This window comes from Sminthopsis crassicaudata, chromosome 3 (genome assembly GCF_048593235.1).
Source record: "Sminthopsis crassicaudata isolate SCR6 chromosome 3, ASM4859323v1, whole genome shotgun sequence".
Classification (NCBI taxonomy): domain Eukaryota; kingdom Metazoa; phylum Chordata; class Mammalia; order Dasyuromorphia; family Dasyuridae; genus Sminthopsis; species Sminthopsis crassicaudata.
This window is the reverse complement of record NC_133619.1, coordinates 514,076,129-514,096,021: the sequence shown is the minus strand read 5'-3', so window position 1 is coordinate 514,096,021 and position 19,893 is coordinate 514,076,129. Positions and strand designations below refer to the sequence as shown.

Genomic DNA, 19,893 nt, shown 5'->3' with positions numbered 1-19,893 from the left:
CTTCAAGGTTTAGCATAGTACTTGGCACACAATTAAGTATTAATGCATTATATTAATTCATTGATTAAATAATAATAGTGACAAGTCACATCCTTATACTTTAAGATTTACAAATTACTTCCTTTAAAATAATCTCGAAGGGGGTGAAACCAGGTTGACTACTATCACCATAATTACTCAATACTGTATTAGAAATGTTAGCTTTGGCAATGGGAAGAAAAAGAGATTAAAGAAATTAGAGTAGGTAATGAGGAAAGCAAATTATCACTCTTTGCAGAGGACATGATGGTATAATTAGAGAACCCTAGAGAATCAAAAACTACTAGAAACAATCCACAACTTTAGCAAATTTGCAGGGTACAAAATAAATCCACAGAAATCATCAGCATTTTTTTTCATATTACCAACAAAGTCCTGCAATAAAAGATACAAAGAGAAATTATATTTAAAATAACTGTTGAATTGTTAGTGGAACTGTGAACAGATCCAACCATTCTGGAGAGCAATTTGGAACTATGCTCAAAAAATTATCAAACTGTGCATTCCCTTTGACCTAGCAATGTTACTACAGGGATTATATCCCAAAGAGATCTTAAAGAAGGGAAAGGGACCCACATGTGCAAAAAATGTTTGTGGCTGCCCTTTTTGTAGTGGCTAGAAACTAGAAACTAAATGAATGGATACCCATCAACTGGAGAATGCCTAAATAAATTGTGGTATATGAATGTTATGGAATATTATTGTTCTACAAGAAATGACCAGCAGGATGATTTCAGAGAGACTGATATGAACTGATGTTAAGTGAAATGAACAGAACCAGGAGATCACTATACACAGCAACAAGATTAAACAATGATCATTTCTGATGGATGTGGCTCTCTTCAACAATGAGACAATTCAAACCAGTTCCAATTGTTCAGTGATGAAGAAAGCCATATACACCCAGAGAGAGGCCTGTGGGAACTGAGTGTGGAACACAACATAGCATTTTCACACTTTCTGTTGATGTTTGCTTGCATTTTGTATTCCTTCTCAGGTTTTTTTCTTTGTAGACCTCATTTTTTAGTGTGTGCAGCAAGATAACTGTACAAATATATATATATACATATATTTAATTTAACATATTTAACATGTATTGGATTACCTGCCATCTAGGAGTGTGGGATGAGGGAAAAGAGGGAAAAATTTGGAACAGAAAGTTTTGCAAGAGTCAATCTTTAAAAATTACCCATGCATATGTTTTGTAAATAAAAAAATTAATAATAAAATAAAATAACTGTTGATAATATAAAATATCTGAGAGTCTACCTGCCAAGAGAAAGTCAGAAACTATATGAACACAACCATAAAACACTTTCTACACAAATAAAGTCATATCTAAATAACTGGAAAAATATCAAGTGCTCATGGTAGGCCAAGTGAATATAATAAAAATGGCAATACTATCTAAATTAACCTACTTATTTAGTGCTATATCAATCAAATTCCCAAGAAATTATTTCACAGATTTAGAAAAATTAATAACAAAGGTCATCAGAAGAACAAAAGGTCAAGAATTTCAAGAGAATTAAAAAAATAATTCTGAGGAAGGTAGTGAAATATTATAAAGGAAAATAAGGTTAATAGAGCTTGTCTTAGGCCACTTACTTAATAAAGAATGGATAAATAACTCAAAATTAGGTCTTCTGAATGGAAATTCAAGACTCTTGTCACTATACATTGATGTCTCCCTAAGAATAAAGGACTGAGAATCAAGAGAGTTTCGGCTTTGCTACTAACCAGGGAGGTAGCCCTGAACATGACTTTCAACCTTTCTAGGCTACAGTTTCCTAATCTATATAATTGGGGGGGGAGGGGGAAAGGGAAGAGGAAAGATTGAGGGAGGAGGGGAGATATCACAAATTAAGAAAATTTTTAAGAGAGAGCCTAGCTTAGTGAAAAGAAAATATTACTTTTAAACTTAAAGCGCCTGAACTTAAGTTTCCCTGAAATCTTTACTAGGCATGTATCCAGGACAAAGCATTCTACATTTCTATAACAGATTAAAAAAAGGTTGTGCCTCCAAATGATTAATTTGGTTCTAGTATGTAGAATCAATCAAGCAATAAGTATTTATTAAATACCTACTATGGGGGCAGCCAGGTGGCGCAGTGGATAGAGCACCAGCCTTGAATTCAGAAGGACCCAAGTTCAAATCTGGTCTCAGACACTTAACACTTCCTAGCTGTGTGACCCTGGGCAAGTCACTTAACCCCAGCCTCAGGAGAAGAAAAAAAAAAAAAGAAAAAAAAAATATCTACTATGTTCAGAATACTATAACAGACTCTAAGTGTACAAAAGCAAAAATGAAATTCTCTGCCCTCAAGAAGCTTACGTTCTATCAAAGGAAATAAGAATTATATAAGTTGTATAAGTGTTCAGTCATTTTTCAATAGTATCCAACTGTTCATAACCTCACGAGGTTTTCTTGGCAAAAATACCAAAATGGTTTGCTATTTCCTTCACCACCTCCTTTTATAGGTAAGGAAGTGAGGCAAAAAGGGTTAAGTTGAATGCCCAGAGTCACAAAGCCATTAAGTATCGGAGGCCAAATTTGTAATCAGAAACATGTCTTTCTGACTACAGGTCTAGCACTGGAGCCAATGAATCACCTAGCTACTCCATATATATATTTTTATGCATAAATATGTGTGTGTATATATATATATATATATATATATATATATATATATGTATATATACACACATACATAAAGTAAATCTATGAAAATATACACAATATAAAAATAATTTGGGAAAGAGGCACTAAAAGATAGCATTGAAATATTTTGAATGAAAACAGTATTTTTAAGGACTACTGTGTTCCAAATTCCAAAGACCTTTTAATCTCTAACATTGTCTCTTCTTTTATGAACTGTTTCAGTTTTGCAAATCAATTCATCACTAACTCTATCCCTCAGCTTTTTTCACAAGTCATCACCCCTGCATTCAATTCCTTTCCCTGTCCTGAAATCTAGGTAAACCAGAACTTTGTCCTCTTCTCTGGAGTCCCTTGTTCTTTAATTATCTCCAATTTGCCTCGTAAACCTCAATTTTGAATCACTTCCACATCCACTGCTTTCATTCCTATTCATATATGATTGAAGGAAGTAGGAAAAATCAGGTAACTATGCTGACTGGAGTCCCTCATAAATTTCAGTTACATAGTATCAACTGGTCTTCACAGCAGCAAAGCACCTTTTATGTGTCCTTAATCAACTCACAATCCTACTGACTAAAACAGTTTTTCATAGTTTCCTCCCCACCTTTAGGTAATAACTTCACCTACATATTTTACTGAAAAAATTGAGATCATTCACCAAAAAGTCTGTCTTGTCTTCACTTCAAAATGCCTTGCACTACTACATCCTGCTTCACTTCTACTTCACATGAATAAACAAATAATTGAATAAAAAAAATAAAATAAAATGAATAAACAATAAAGCACAATTGATTCCATTCCATTCTAATTCTCCAGGATATTGCCCCCTTTATCATCCTTACTCCTTCACTAATCTTCAACTTCCCCCTGTACAATGGTTGCCTCAATACTATCTATAAATATCTTTGCAGATGATATAACGGTATACTTAGAGAACCCCAGAGATTCTACTAAAAAGCTATTAGAAATAATCTACAACTTTAGCAAAGTTGTAAGATACAATACAAATCCATATAAATCATGAGCATTTTTATGTATCATTTACAAAATCCAATAGCAAGAGATACAAAGAGAAATTCCATTTAAAATAACTGTCAATAGTATAAAATATTTGGGAATCTATCTGCCAAAGGAAGTCAGGAACTATATAAGCAAAACTACAAAACACTTTACACTTCAGTAAGATTCTGAACCTCTTTTTCCATCTGGCAATTCAGCTTTTTAAGGAGTTCTTCTGTGAATTTATTTCTTTTTCAGGACTTTCTTTCAGTGAATTTTGAACTTCGTTTTCCAATTGACCAATTCTGTTTTTTTAAAGGAGTTCGGTGAATTTTCATGCCTCTTTTGGGTTTTGGCCAATTGGGTTTTGTTTTTTTTTAAAGGTGTTGTTTTCTTCAGTATTTTTTATGCTTACTTTACACCAAGCTATTGATCCTCTTTTTAATTTTTCTTTCACCATTCTCATTATCCTCCAAATTTTTTGTCCTGCTCTACTCTCTTTCTTTAGCTCTTCCAGAAATTCTTGTTAGGCTTGTGTCTGATTAGCATTTTTTTCCTTTGAGGATTTTCTTAGCGCTGTTTTCATACTGTTGTCTTCTACCATAGTAGCTTTTTAATGGTCATATCTTTTTGTTGTTTGTTCATTTTTTCCAGCCTACTAGTTGACTTTTAACTTTATGTTAAAGTTAGGCTCTATTCCCGGGACGGGATGAAACACCAAGCATCAGGGTTTTTGGCTACTGTTTTGAGAGTTAGTTTTGGAGACCTGTAAGCTTTCCAGTACTTCCAAGGAGAAGTATTATCTATGGAGTGATGTAGTCACTGATCTGGTCTTTAAACAGAAAAGAATCATGCATCCCTACAGCCATAAGTGTTAGCATTTGTCCTGGTCCTGAACTTCAACTGGTCCTGTGCTCTCCCACAGTGCAAACACTAAAGTACCTCTCTACTCTGAAACTGTGACAAGGGCCTATATTATCTTCTGGCCAAAAGCATTAGTCCTCTTCTTTGCCCTGTAACTGCTTATGGTCAATGTAACAGGGTCCTGAGAATAGTTAGTTAGTTAGTTAGTTAGTTAAGGGACTCGTATTTTCTTGTAATTTCTTTCTGATCAATTGCCCAATCTCCTTATTATCTCAATATTAAGAGTTCCCAAACTTGCTGTTGTGGTTTTCAAAACTAACTTCAATTGTGTTCTCTCTTTATATTATATTCCTTACAGCCTTTGTCAACATTAAATAAGATAGTATATTTCATCAGAAGACTTGATAATGGGGAGAGAAGTAGACAAAGTGAATTTATGGTTGTTTTTTCAACCTGAAGGGTATGGGGCAGGGTGGAGAAGGGGAAGCACAGAAGAAAAGTAATATGGAAACATCAAGAAAGGGATTAGGGCATTTAAAAAAAAAAACTCATTTTAAGCTTCAGCAATACCACAGCAGGATAGCCATATCTTGCTGATAACCATAGCAGGATCTATCAAGAGAATCAAGAGAGAATACAGACTGCAAGAATATTTCAGAGGTAAAGAAAACTTGTCACACTTTAGGAGGCAGCTTGATACAAGAGAAAAAACTCTGGATGTGCATACACAGATCTAGGTTCAAGTTCAGACTCTGCTAATAATTAGCCATGATGATACCAGGGCCAAGTACTTTTAAGTTTCTAAGCCTCAATTTCCTCATCTCAACTACACAGAATAAATATAGGCAACATCACCAAAGTAATTTCTGAAAGAAAGTAATAATAAAAATATAGATTTTTTTCCCCCCTGAGGCTAGGGTTAAGTGACACTCTCAGGGTCACACAGCTAGGAAGTGTTAAGTGTCTGAGACCAGATTTGAACTCAGATCCTCCTGAATTCAAGGCTAGTGCTCCATCCACTGCACCACCTAGCTCCCCCCAAAATATAGATTTAAAAATAACACTAACTATAAAAGCCAGTTAGGTTTTATATAAACCACATTTGGAAGAAAAGGTCTGGTTTATCATCAGCCTAAAGCAAACAGTACTTGTACTTCCTATGGTCAATGAGAAAAGCATTTATGTAGAGTATCAAAATATTATCCTCTAAGGAGACCAAGAAAGCACATCACTATTAAGAAACTTGCCTTGGACAGCTGAAGTGATTAGCTCAAATATAAACCAATGTCTTTTAAAAGTTATTTACAAAATCCATGCACTCAACCTTTCCAACACTCTATACATAAAAAGCCATATTTGGCAAAGACACAGATATCAATTTACATTATTTATGAAATATTTCTCTCTAAAAATCTTTAAATAGTCTTTCTTCAGTCAATATATTGAGGAAGACATAAAAACATTATGAGAATCAACTGCCAAAATCTAATTTTGATATATGATATGAAAATCCCAAATTACAGATTGAATAAGTCAACTTCAGTTCTAAAATGCATTTATTTTGATAGCAGATCTATTTCATCAATATATTTTCTGATCAAGCACAATTAAAACCAAAACTGAACATTTCTGAAGTCTATATAAAATGAAGAAGAAGAAAGATATCTGTTCAAACATGGACATCAGAGCTCCCAGCTTGCCAAACATCACTATTATCTTTAGAATAAGAAGCCAGCCAAAACCACAAGCCCTGTTTATGATTGTTGAAGGGTTCTGCTAGCTAAGCTAGAGGTGTTAAAACTTTGATAAGCCTAAAGTCCTCATCCATATTTGTTGATCTCCACAGTTCAGAGGAAAACAAGAATATTCTTGTTTCTGCTTTGCTGCAATTGCCCTCCATCTACTCCCCCCAATGTCCAGAGAAAGGAAATAGGTTTTCCAAAGACTCATAGAGATAAAATGAAATCACCAGGATTACAAAATTTATGGAGCCCTCACTAAAGAATGTTAAGCTTGATGAAGTTTTTAAAGTTCCCAGAGACATTTCCTCACATTTAAATGTCATTAAATCAAGAGAAAAAAGTCATTTTTAAAATGTTCAGTGGAGAAGAAAGGGAAATTTTAAGTAGTTTCTTACCGAAGTAGAGAGAAAACATCATATGAATTACGAACACAGTTCTGATCTACCTGGAGAAGACTGCTCTTCTGGGTCTTTGAACAACCCTGAAAGACATTAATCAACAAGTCAAATTAACAATGACCGCAAATTCTCTTTTTAATATAAAAACTGCAACCTTCTGTCTACAGGATAAAATACATAATACTTTACCTGGTATTCAAAAACTTTTCAAAATCTGGCTCTAATCTACATCTTCATCATTATTTTACATTATTTTAAATTCTAGCCCAGATTTCATCCTTACCTAAGGTCCTCTCCAGAACAAAGCATCAGCTTTTAAAAACACTAATGTACTACAAATGATTTTATGTGAAGCTTTAAACACCACACTCTCCAAAGATTCAAAATTGTGGACAACTCAAAAGTCAATTGAGAGGAACCACTAGATACAAGCAGACTTGTCTATCTTCAAAGATAAACAATACCATAGAAGTAGAGTTAAAGGATGTTATTCAGGAAATGTTTTAATAGGGGACAAAAAAGAAAGAGAAAGGCTGATTACAATAAGAGATTATTAAAAAATTAAATGGATGGTAATAAGAAAATAATGTTAAAATGATAACCAACTCTTGTTGGATAGATGAGATAGAAGAGATGTTGGTTTTAGATGAGATAGAAGAGATGGTGGTTTTAGATGAGATAGAAGAGATGGTGGTTTTAATTTGAACAACAGTCATTAATTCCAAATCAATACTAAGCAGTTGCATACTTCTCATATAAATGAATAATATGATTAATATTCTTTTTAGAGGAACTGTCAGACATATTCATGGACAATCAAATCACTCACACACACAAACGTATACCCCATAGAGGTATACCTAGAGGCAAATAATGTATTAAAAACTGGAATGGGAATGAATAGTCCAAATAAAAATTCCTACTTTAATATAAATTAGCAAACAAGTCATTTATCTTCTTAAGCCAATGTTTTTTCATTTGCAAAATGAAGGGGTTAGGGTAGATAATCTTTCTTCCAGCTCTAATATTTTTTCACTATATGCACACCTAAGGAAATTATTAATGACATTCTTGAAATGGGCTAGAAGGCATGTTATCAATACCATCTAATTTAACTAAATGAAAAGTTCCAAAAGATATTTGATAAAGGATTTTGATGGAAAAAAAAAATAATTCATTTATCTGTCACTCAATTACCTCTGTGATATTCTGACAAATGCCAAAGAACCTTGAGTTCTTTTAAGTGTACATCACTCAAATTTCCTCAAAGATGCCAGGCCTACTAGTCAGTCCTCTTATAAATAAGAGAACAGTAGTCAGGAATCAGGACCAGGTACATCTACAGAGCTTAAGAACCGGAAGCCAATAGAAAATTGAGTTAATTTCAATTACTCTATCTCTACTGTCTCAGCTTATAATTAATTACTGTATCTAGAGCATTGAGGAAAGGCAATTTTAAGAAATGCAACCACACATTTTGGTGGATTTCTAAATTGTGAGCAAGTACAAGACCAATACTCTAGAATAAGGAATAAAAGCTCTCTCATATATTTGACTTTCCTTTAAGTGTCTTATGTTTCCATTTTATCTGAAAATACAGATATAGTACCATTCCCCAAAAGATAAATGGTAAAAGGGTATGAATAAACAGTTCTTCAAAAAAAGGAATGCAAAGTATTTTTAGAGGAGTTGCCAGATATATCCATGGATAATTAAACCACTCACACACACATACATACATATACCCTATAATACCTAGAGACAAGCACTGTATTGAAAAAGCTTCTTGGACTGGGAATGAAGAGCCCAAATAGAAGTTCCTTTTTTGATATGAATATACATACATACATCAATAGGGGAATGGCTACATAAATTGTGGTACATGAATATAATGGAATACTATTGCAATGTGAAAATTGATATGTGTGTTGAATATAGAAAAAGCTATGCAAACTGATGCAAAGTGAAATAAACTGAGCCAAGAAAACAACATACACAGTAACAATAACAATATAAATAGAAGGAACAATAACTCATCAAAAAATCAGACGTAAATATAACAAAAATATAAAGATCAGGTGGGACTTGAATGAAGAGATATGAGAAGACACTCCCAATCTACCCCTTTGTTGGAGATTCACATTGCACATGTTTCTGGATTGTCAATATATCACTCAGTTGTGATCAACTTTTTTCTCCTCTTAAAAAAAAAAAAAAAAAAAAAACTGTTTGTTATTTGGGATAACTCTCAGGAAGAGGGTGAGGAGAGCGATATATGGGAGAGTGTGATAATATCAGAAACAGAAAACATCAGTAACGTTATTTAAAACAACAAAATCAATCTCATACTCAAGAGACTGGTTAAAATGACAAAAGCGAGAAAAGATCAAAGTGAAGGGCCTAAGAAACACAGGTACATTAATGCTCTTTTTGTAGAGCTGTGAATAATCCAACCATACTGGAAAGCAATATGGAACTAGGCCCTCAAAATTATTCAACTTTTTAACTCAGCAATATCATTATTAAACTTATACCACAAAGAGATCAAAGAAAGAGAAAAAGGTCCAGTGTGCATAAAAAAATATTTAAAGTAATTCTTTTTGTGGTGACAAAGAATTGAAAATTAAAGCAATATGGATAAATGGCCAAACAAGTTATAGTTACAGGAACTCGATAAAATACTATTTTAGTATTAAAAATGATGGCTTCAGAAAAGCCTGTAGTGACTTCTATGAACTGATCAAAAGCAAAGTAAAAAGAATAAGAACAATTTACATCATAGCAATATTGTAAAGATAATCAACTTTCAAAGACTTAGTAGCTCTGATCAATAAAATGACCAAACACAATTCTAAAGGACTCATGATGAAACATGCTAACCATCTCAAGAGCAGAAGCTGATGGATTCACAGAATGCAGATTGAAACCAAATTCTTCTCTTTTTTTTTTCTTTTTCTTATTCTTTGACATGGATAATGCAGAAATTTGTTCTGCATGACTATACGGATTTGTAACTATACATATTTATAAGCCTTCTTAAGGGGTTAAGGGAAGAAAAGAATTTGGAATTGAAAACAAAATGAAACTGAATTTAAAAATAAAAATAACCCCAACAAATAGTTATCCATCATTTACTTCAAAACTTGTGAAAATATTTAGACCAAAATAAAAAACCATTTTTTTTTCAACTGATTCTCCTATAGCCCAGATGCTAGGCCCTTCATCATACTGGATGGTTGTTCTACTACTCTAGAGACTTTATAGTTTATTAATGTCCTATATAAAATGTGGCATCTCAAACTAAACAAAATACTTTGTGTCTGACAAAGGAAAAGAATAACAGGAATATCACCTCATTTTCTGTACCACATGCCTTTCTTAATGCAGCCTGAAATCACATTAGCTCTTTGTACTGCCAGGTCCTATATCCTTCTTAATGCAGTCTGAAAGCACTTTAGCTCTTTAGATTGCCAGGTCATGCTGTTGATTCTTGCTGCCCCTTCTTCCAGATTGTTGTTGTTGTTTTTTGGGTTTTTTTGTTTGTTTGTTTGTTTGTTTTTCCCCATAGAAGATGTTATCTAGTCATTTTAATTCAAATATTTGACTTCACATTTTGGATCCTGATTGTTATCCAATGTGCTATTTACTCCTCAATTTTGGTCATCTAAGACTTTGGTAAACAAGCCTTCATGTCATGGATAAAAATGTCAAATAGCAGAAAAAGCAAACATTTCTTAAGAAACTGTCTTATTCATGGCACCATTCTATGAATCCTGGTGATTTCCCTGAAAACCTTCTTTAAACTTAACATGGAATGACTACTCAACCGATTCCAAATGTACTTTACTAATTAGTAACAGCCAACATTTATGTGATGATAAATATATATACTAAGAGATTTATAAATGTTATTGTATTTGATTCTCATAACAAACCTGGTAGATAGGCCCTGTATTATCCCCATTTCTACAGGTGAGAAAACTGGAGGCATAGTTCTTAAGTATCTTGTCCAAGGTTATATTAGTATCTGAAGGCAGATTTTTAACTCAGAAGATGTCTTCCTGACTACAGTTCCAGTGCTCTATCTACCATGCTACCTAGATGCTCCTAATAAATGTACTTATCTCACAGAATCTAGAACATATGTCTGAATCTTGTCCAAAAAAAAAAAAAAAAAAAAAAAACAACCACATGTAATTGTGACAAACGCTTTGCTAAACCATTTGGTAATGTTTAACATATATTGGATTACTTGCCATCTAGGGGAAGAGTTGGGAAGAAGAAGGGGGAATATTGCAACGCAAGATTTTGCAAAGGTTAATGTTGAAAAATCATCCATGAGTATGTATGAAAATTAAAAAGCTTTAATAAAAAAATAAATCATTTGGTAAACTTTTGTTAGAAATTAAAGTCAAGGCATATAAATAAATCACCACCATAAACTGAAGTCTCCTATCTTATCCTTTCTAAAAAAAATTTTTTTTAATGATGAAATTTTCCTTTCTTTATTACTGTAATACCTTTCCCATTCTCCGTAATCTTTCAAAAATCACTAATAGTAGCTCACTAATCAAACTGGCCAGTTTTTCAAATGTTCTGGGATCTTGTTCTAAGAGATTAACAATTTCAGGATTCAATTAGATGTTTTCTTACAATAACCTTAAATAACTAGGATTTCAACTATTAACCATTTTTGTTGTAGTTTTTCCCATTAAAAAAATATTTCTCTATTGGACAAAATGAAAACAAAATAGTCAAATAGCTGTTACCTTTACTTCATCACTACTTACCTCATCTAAACAAAGTACTAATCACTTCTTTTAATTTTATCAAGATCCTTTCTTCGCCCCTCCCCCCAATTTAGTATTCACTGCCAACCTCAACTAATCCTGAGATTTGGCACTCCTCACCGGTGTTTTTTAAGACCTTAGGCAACTATTTTTCTCCTGGTTAAATACACTCAATCTCTTCTCAAGGGCTTATAAGTCTTACATCTTAAAACTATGGTTTAGAAATCTAAATTTTATTCTCAGACATCAACTTCTTAACCAGATACTCACTCTACAGATCTACCATTATCTCCCAAAAGCCCCTGCTTTCAATCACCAGCAGTGCTAAAAACACCACCCATATCCCTAAGATATTCAATTTCTTGCCAAGGACATCATAATTTCTATTAATGTTTCATAGACTCCTTTTGCCAGCATTGCTTATCCTCCTGTGAAGTGGGTATGTAATGATCAGGTCTGACACATCTCCAGGGTATGACACATACTAGATATATTCTCTGAAAAGATAGACTTCTTGCAGTGTTAATGTCAGGTCAACCAATAGCTGCCTCCATCCCCTTCAGGAGGGTCAATCCTCATCTCTTCTATTGGCCCTTAATGAATATGAGCCTCTTTCTTAATGCCAAAGCTTCTTAAGTGGATTATGACCCACTTGGGGCCACATAACTGAGTATGGGAATCATGAAATTATGATTTATTATCAGGAAATGTTTGATTTGCATACTTATTTTATATACCTATATAATCTGAGGTCACATAAAAATTTCTCCAGAAAAAAGGAATCATGAATAGAAAATGTTTAAGAAGTCCTACTTTACACTATCTATGGATCCTCAATATTACTTCTTGGAATGCTAACAGGTGTTTTCTCCACAGTTTACCCAGCCATCCATGTTGGGCCACCACCAGGGTAATAAAGAGTCATTCTTTATTAATCATAATGTAGTAAAACTATTATCAATAATGCGCTTCTGAAAGATTCAAGTTTAAATGAAGAATGATTCTACCCAAAAGTCTTGATATATAAAGAACAATGAACAAAAATAATTTCATCTCAAATTGTTCTGACTGCAGCCCCAAAGTTCTGGCATGATATCTCATTGTTACAAATTACTCAAAACTATAATTATCACAACAATCACCATTCTAGACCATCATCATCTGATGAATGCTTCTCTCTCCCTTGGTAAAAAGGTGATGAATTAGATGGGTAGAATGGGCAAAACATTTGTTTTCTAAGGCTATGTTTATTTGCTTCAAAGAAGAGTTAGGGTAGGAAGGAAAGTTGAGATGGAATGGATATATAATGATAGGGATACTTAAAGAAAGAAAAAAATAGCGAATCATTTAAAAACTACACAGAAGAGAGCAGAAATTCAAAGGGGGACATGGTATAAGCATTGGAACTATCATGTTGAATTTGAAATTTTAAAAAAATTTAATTTTAAAAACATTCAAGATTTCCAATTTCATCTAGGAAGTATTACATTTGGAGAATTGTTGGCACTATTTGGTATCCCAATATGAATTTTATACTTTAGAATTTGATTCCGTAGGAGTTTTTCAAAATATTCATCATTATTTTTAATGGAGAAAAAGTAATCATAAAGATAAGTCAAAAAACAGATTCATTATCTATAAAACAACCAAAAACTCATTTAATTTGGTTAAGTCCATTAAAGGTCTGATCAATTCTAAGGAATTGATTATTTAATACAATCTAAGTTCAAAATATAGTGTCCAACAGATTTATTCATGTTTTAATGGAGCAAATATGTTTCATATCACCAAAATTTATTTTTTTTAAATTTCATTTACAACTGAGCTTAAAAACTTGAAGCCTATCCTTCTAGATAGGTAACTTTGAACTTTGAAGATTTCCTTAAATCGTCTTCATTTACTACAACATCTAAAGTCTTATTTATAGGAATAAGTGAAGGTTGTCTGCTGTTTATAAGAATTATTAAATTTATATTAAATTGGGGGCAGCTAGGTGGCGCAGTGGATAGAGCGCCAGCCTTGAATTCAAATCTGCTCTCAGACACTTAACACTTCCTAGCTGTGTGACCTTTGGCAAGTCACTTAACCCCAGCCTTAAAAAAAAAAAAAAATTATATTAAATTTTCCATACTGATATTGGAATTTAAGATTATATCTTTTTAATCAATCTGTTCCACATACCAAAATATAGATGTTTTCAGAAGAGATAACAATAACTTCTGCAACTACTTCCATAGTGGCTGGAAACAGCTATCTTTTTTATTATAGTTGTAATATACAGCTTACAAATAAGGGGAAAGCATCTTTTAAATGAATATCCAAAGGAAATCAGCCAATCCTTCCATGAGGCATTTTCAGAGACATTAATTTGACAGAAAGCTGAAATCTACAAATTGAAAAGTATGATTAAAATATTTGTTAATTAAAAAAAAAGATTTCCAATTTCATGTATAATTTTTTTCTGTTCTCTTTATTGGGAAATGTTCATGTTTGTCAAGTTCATAATAATAAAAATGTTATGGGATGTTTCCCCAGTGACTAGAATCCACTATAAAAACATGAGATTGCCATAACATCTTACATTTATATTGCATTGTAAGCTTTGCAAAATACTTTATTACCTCATTTACTGCTTTAAGTAAGTAGTACAAGTACTGGTATTCCAAATTTATAAATGAAAAAACTAAAGACCCAGAGAACTGAGATAGTTACATGGTCATGGTCATATGACTTATTAGTAAATAAACTATAATTGGAATCTATATTTTTCTAACACACAACTATAGATGTCTGAAACTCCAAAAAGGTATGCTTGAATCAAAAAACTGAGCACTTAAGGCTAATTACCTATTTGATGTGAGATAATGACTTTATTAACATATATTTGAATAAATGGCTCTTCTCACTGTTGGTGCTTGCTGAATGTTTAGTGTTAAAGATAACGAAAGGCAAGGATTGGAGGGCAGAGGGAGAGAGGCCAGAGGCACTTGGTGACAGGATGAGGAAGAGGAGAGAGGCTGTTAACTCTGGACCCCAGGATCCAGGAGACATCTTTGGCAAGCCTGGTGGCAATTTGCCTGCATCCTTCACTTCTCCCTTTAGATTCTGGCTGACCCCGAGACTCTCCAGGGAGCTAGCCCATACTCTACACACAACCAAGTTAATGTGTGTCAGTTTCTGCACTCAGTGCTAGGAATAAAAAGAATGGTAAAAGATAGATCCTGATATCAAGGAGTTTCCTAATAGAAAACTATACAAACTATGTATAAATAAGATATATGTAATAAATCTGAGTTAAGCCCAGAGAAAATACACCAGCATTAAAGGAGAAGAGGAAAGATTTCATGCAGAAGATATGATTTTAGCTAGGATTTGAAAGAATCCAAAGAAATCAGGAAGCAGAGGGAAGGAAAAAACCTATACATTGGAGGTCTTTCAGTGAAAAAAAAAAAAAAAAAATTAGGAGATGGAGAATCTTGTATGATTAACAGCCAAGAAACTAGTATTATTGAATCCTATCATAGAGTAGGGAGGGGAGCCTGGTATAAAAATATTTTCAGTATTTTTAAGTAAGTTATAAAGGGCTCTGAAAGCCAGAGAGAAAAATTTTATCTTTCATACTAGAAATAACAGAGAACCAGTAGAGTTTCTTGAATAAGTGTACAACTAGATCAGTCCTGGGACTTAGTCACTTTGACAACTGAGTGGAGGATGGCCTGGACAAGGGAACAGATCTGAGGCTGAGAGGCTATTATAATAGTCTAAATAATGATGAGGGCCTGCATAATATTGGTGGCACTGTTAAAGAGAAAGAAATATATCTGAGATGCAAGAGATGCTAAAAAGATAGAATGAACAAAAAACATGGCGATAAGGGAGTGGGGTGAAAATAAGAAGTCAAGGATAACACAAAAATTGAGAGCCTGGGTGACTGGAAGATGACTGGTAATGGAAAAATTTATAAGAGAGGAGAGTTTGAGGATAGTCGGGAAGAAAATAAGTTCAGTTTTGAACATATTGAGTGTAAAGAAGTCTATGAAAGATCTAATTTGAGATGTCCAATAGGTAATTCAAGATATGAGAGTACAAGATGGGAGAGAGGTTAGGACTAGAAAATGATCTCAAATGATTTGCATAAAGATGATAATGGAATCTATGTGAACTAATTAGATCACCAATTGAAACTATATAGAGAAAGAAGATAGTCCAGGAGAAGGCCAGGAATAGCTATAATTGGCAGATATAACTGGATGAAGATCCAGCAAAAGAAAATGAAAAGGAAGTGCCAGACAAATGGGAAGGGAAAGAAAAGCATCATAAAAACCTAGGGGGTTCTTTCATAGCACTGTAACATAACATACTCTCCTATTTTCACTTAAAGCCCTTCAAATAACCACTCTCTTATCTCTCCAAAAAGGTGTTATTTCACTCATCCTGCTACTTAAGTGCCCCTAAAGTACAAATAAAAAATATACTTATAAAAATAAAAAGTACTAAATTTATTTGAAAAGATAACAAATACCCAATGAATTCTCTATTCAAATACATGCTCATCTAGACATAGTCATAAGTATCCACCAGTCTTAGCCCAAGAAGAATTCAAAGTAAAATTCTTCTTGCTGAACAACTTCAAGACCTGCTCTGGAGACCTGACAAAACTCAGACACTAGTAGTCTATTACAGAAGAAATATAAGAAATCTCTGTTCAACCTTTCTTTGTAAGCCGAGTGCTTAGCACTGGGCCTGGCATACAGCAAGCATTTATTAAATGCTTGCTCATTGACAGGATCAGAGACACTGTCATGAAGACAAATGAATTTCCAAACACTTATTACCATAATTTCTGACCCAGGAGTCTATTTTTTTTTTCCTTTCATAGTCTTAAAATTAACCAGAAACATAGATTTTTGAAAAAAAGGCAGAGAAATCCTGAATCTCAAAAATAGAAATCACAAAATACAAGGGTAAGTAACCACAAGACATAGTATGGGTTTTACTTCAAGCAACTGAAAAAGATGCTCTTCTTCTTGTTCTTTTGAAGCCCACAAAAAGCCAGAAATGACATTGTTTAGTAAAACAAACTTCCCCAGCAGAAATAAAATACTCTGGTACCTAGTACAATGCCTGCACGAAGGAGACACTTAATAAAGATTCACTCCATTAATGGATCATTCATTCAGTAATGAGAACTACAGTAAAACCAAGCAATTCTTGAATTAAAATGACCTCTTTCTAAATACTGCTTTCTTTTCCCAGAATACTCTCACACTGAAGGAAAGACTGCTAGAGACAGTCAAGTTCACAGTCAGCTTCTAAGGGTCAGATATGACAGGAAAATTCCAAGAGTGTTCTTCCAGGATGATCAGTTACATTTCACTGTGTACATTTCCTGAACTCCACAGTAGATTTCTCTATTCCCTTGTCACTCTCTCTTCACAAAGTACAGACAAAAGTTACTTCCTGCAAAAGGGGTCAGTCAATACAATCCCCATAAAAGGGAAATAAAGAATTGGAACACAATACCACCATGAAGGAAGGTACAAATCTGAGGCCTAGATCAAATTCCAAATCATTTCTATTAAAAAAGCCCCAGAATGTTCTAACATGTTGTCTCACGAGAAATATCACAATCAGTCTCATAACAACCATTAAATGAACTCATCTAATCAACCCCCTTACAAATAAATGACCTTGCTTACTCATATTGACAGTTAATGTTCAATGAGCCCAAGTTCCATGTCATTTGCTGCCTGAAGCCTGGCGTAAGAGCCTCATTTATATAGTGTCAAATATGCATTCTCTCTCTCTCTCCTCTCTCTCTGTCTGGATAGATAGATAGATAGATAGATAGATAGATAGAGAGATAGAGAGATAGATAGATATTTGTATGTGTGTGTGTATCTATCTATTCATCCATCTATACACACACACATACAAACATACTCCCATATATTTGGAGGTAGGGCAAGGAAGTTAATTCTTACCTCATGAGACTGAAATACAAAATCTTAAAAACAGTTAAAAGATATTCATCAGCATTTTCTGATCCAGTGATCAAATGAAGGTATTCCTATTTAATCAATTCATAAGAAATTTAGTGAAAGAATGATAAAAATGATAATTTATGTTTATGGAAAGAAATAAGGACAAACTAGATAAGAGATAAAGGATTACCATATGTACTAAAGAAATTTTTCTTTTTCAGTGACTACAATTCTTTGACAATAGCTATATAATACAAATTTATTAAACTGAATGTCATGAAACAGACCAATACTAAGATCACTTATTGACAGAGTCACAAACCATCAGAACTAGGAGGTTCCTTAAAGATTATCTGGTCCAAGACCCAAGATGGGTGAAATGGAAGAAAGCAATGCAGCTGAGATCCTGTCCACAACTCCACCAAACAAATGTATACCACACCAAACACTGATGGAGAAATCACAGCTTAGAAAAGGAGAAAGAGAAAGGAAAAGATTTAAAAGTCAGCAGTTGCAATAGTGTGGCTTAAACCTTAGTCCCAAAGTAAAGTCTTACTTCAAACAACACTGAACCTACCCTACAGAGGCATAATAACTAAAACAGGAAACAAAGAGCATCCTGAAATCTTGACATTCTAAGGTCACACAGTTTCTCAGGTAGATGATTGGAACCAAGTCCAGTAGGAGTCTATGCTTTCTCAAACCCAAACATAGATCAAGAACTTGAAAAAGTCAGACCAGGGGGCAGTAATAAGATTTCTGCCATGAATCAAACCACTGTGGAAGCACTAAAAGCTTACATGTTCCCAGTCTGTTCCTGAGATCCTAGAATAAAACAACACTTAATATTCAAAAAAAGCAGCAACAGCACCAGCCCAGAACTTCCTTCCAGAAGTGTGGGAGAATCCAATCCTAACATCAGGTATGAAGTCAGGAAATAAGCTAGAAGAACAAGCAAACAAACAAAAAAAAGGATACCAACATAATGAGCTATCATGGTGATAGGGATGCTAGAGAGAAAAATGCAAAAGAAAATTACTCCAAAGTATCTATAAGCAAAGTCTCAAGAGAACAACATGGCTCAGGCACAAACTCAAATAGAATTTCCAGAAGACATGAGGCAAATATTTTGGGTATTTTTAAACAGTTTAAAAAATGTTTTACAAATGGAATTAGACTACATGAGAGAAAAAAGTGAAAAGAAATGACAGCTATGGAAGAAAAAAATTGTAAAGGGAATTTATAGTTTGGCACAAGCAGTTCAAAATTTTGCCCAAGCAATAAACCACTTGAAAATTAAAATAGATTAATTAAAAATCAATGACTCCATTTGGCAATAAAAATATTAAAAGAAGGCTCAAAAGGCTTTTTTTTTTTTAAAGTATGTAAAGTTATCTTATAGCAAAAATAAGGGACTTGGAAAACAGACTAAGGAGAAAACAATGTAAAAATAGTTTCACTAGCTGTACACCATGACCATTTAAAAAAAGAGAAAGAGAATCTAAACATCCTACTTTAAGATGTCATAAAAGAAAACTGCCCCAATCTCTTAGAACCAAAAGGCAAAGAAGAAATGAAAAGAATTACTTTCTGAAATGGGTTACCTGCCCAAAATAAAAAACTCCCAGGAACATCACAGCTTCCAAGTCAAATAAAAAGTACTGAAAGCAATGAGAACGAAAGAATTCAAGTACCAAGGAGACACAGTCAGGATTACACATAACTTAGCCGATTAAAGAAGGAATAACTCCTAAACAAAACAAACTCTAAGGATGTACAAAAATCTAAGTCCTTTTAAAGTGGCAAAGAATGAGAATCTAACTGTGTGATGATCAAGTATGATAGACTAAGCTTTCCTCAGCAATAAAGTGATCTAAGACAATTCAAACAGACTTGGGATGAAAAATCATCTGTATCCAGAGATCAAATCAAGACATGATTAAAAGGGAAGGAATAAACTGGGAAAACAGTCAAGGTTCTGACAAAGGCCTAATTTCCAAAATATATAGAAAATTGACTCTAATTTATGAGAAATCAAGCCATTCTCCAATTGATAAATGGTCAAAGGATATGAACAGACAATTCTTAGACAAAGAAATTGAAACTATTTCTAGCCATATGAAAAGATGCTTCAAGTCATTATTAATCAAAGAAATGCAAACAACTCTGAGATACCATTACACATTTGTCAGATTGGTTAGAATGACAGGGAAAGATAATGTGGAATGTTGGAGGGGATATGGGAAAACTGGGACACTGATACATTGTTGGTGGAATTGTGAACAAATCCAGCCATTCTGGAGAATGATTTGGAACTATGCTCAAAAAATTATCAAACTGTGCATATCCTTTGATCCAGTAGTGTTACTACTGGGCTTATATCCCAAAGAGATCTTAAAGAAGGAAAAGGGACCT

The 19,893-nt window shown here is 33.6% G+C and overlaps 1 protein-coding gene across 4 annotated transcripts in view; it reads right to left on the bottom strand.

Moving 5' to 3' along the window:
- Positions 1-19,893, bottom strand: part of UVRAG (UV radiation resistance associated) — a 424,520-nt gene that overhangs the window by 316,959 nt on the left and 87,668 nt on the right. For all 4 annotated transcript variants that reach the window (XM_074304111.1, XM_074304114.1, XM_074304113.1 and 1 more), the window contains one exon: positions 6,702-6,787. In XM_074304111.1, the coding sequence (XP_074160212.1) occupies positions 6,702-6,787 (86 nt within the window). The remainder of the gene's footprint in view (positions 1-6,701; positions 6,788-19,893) is intronic.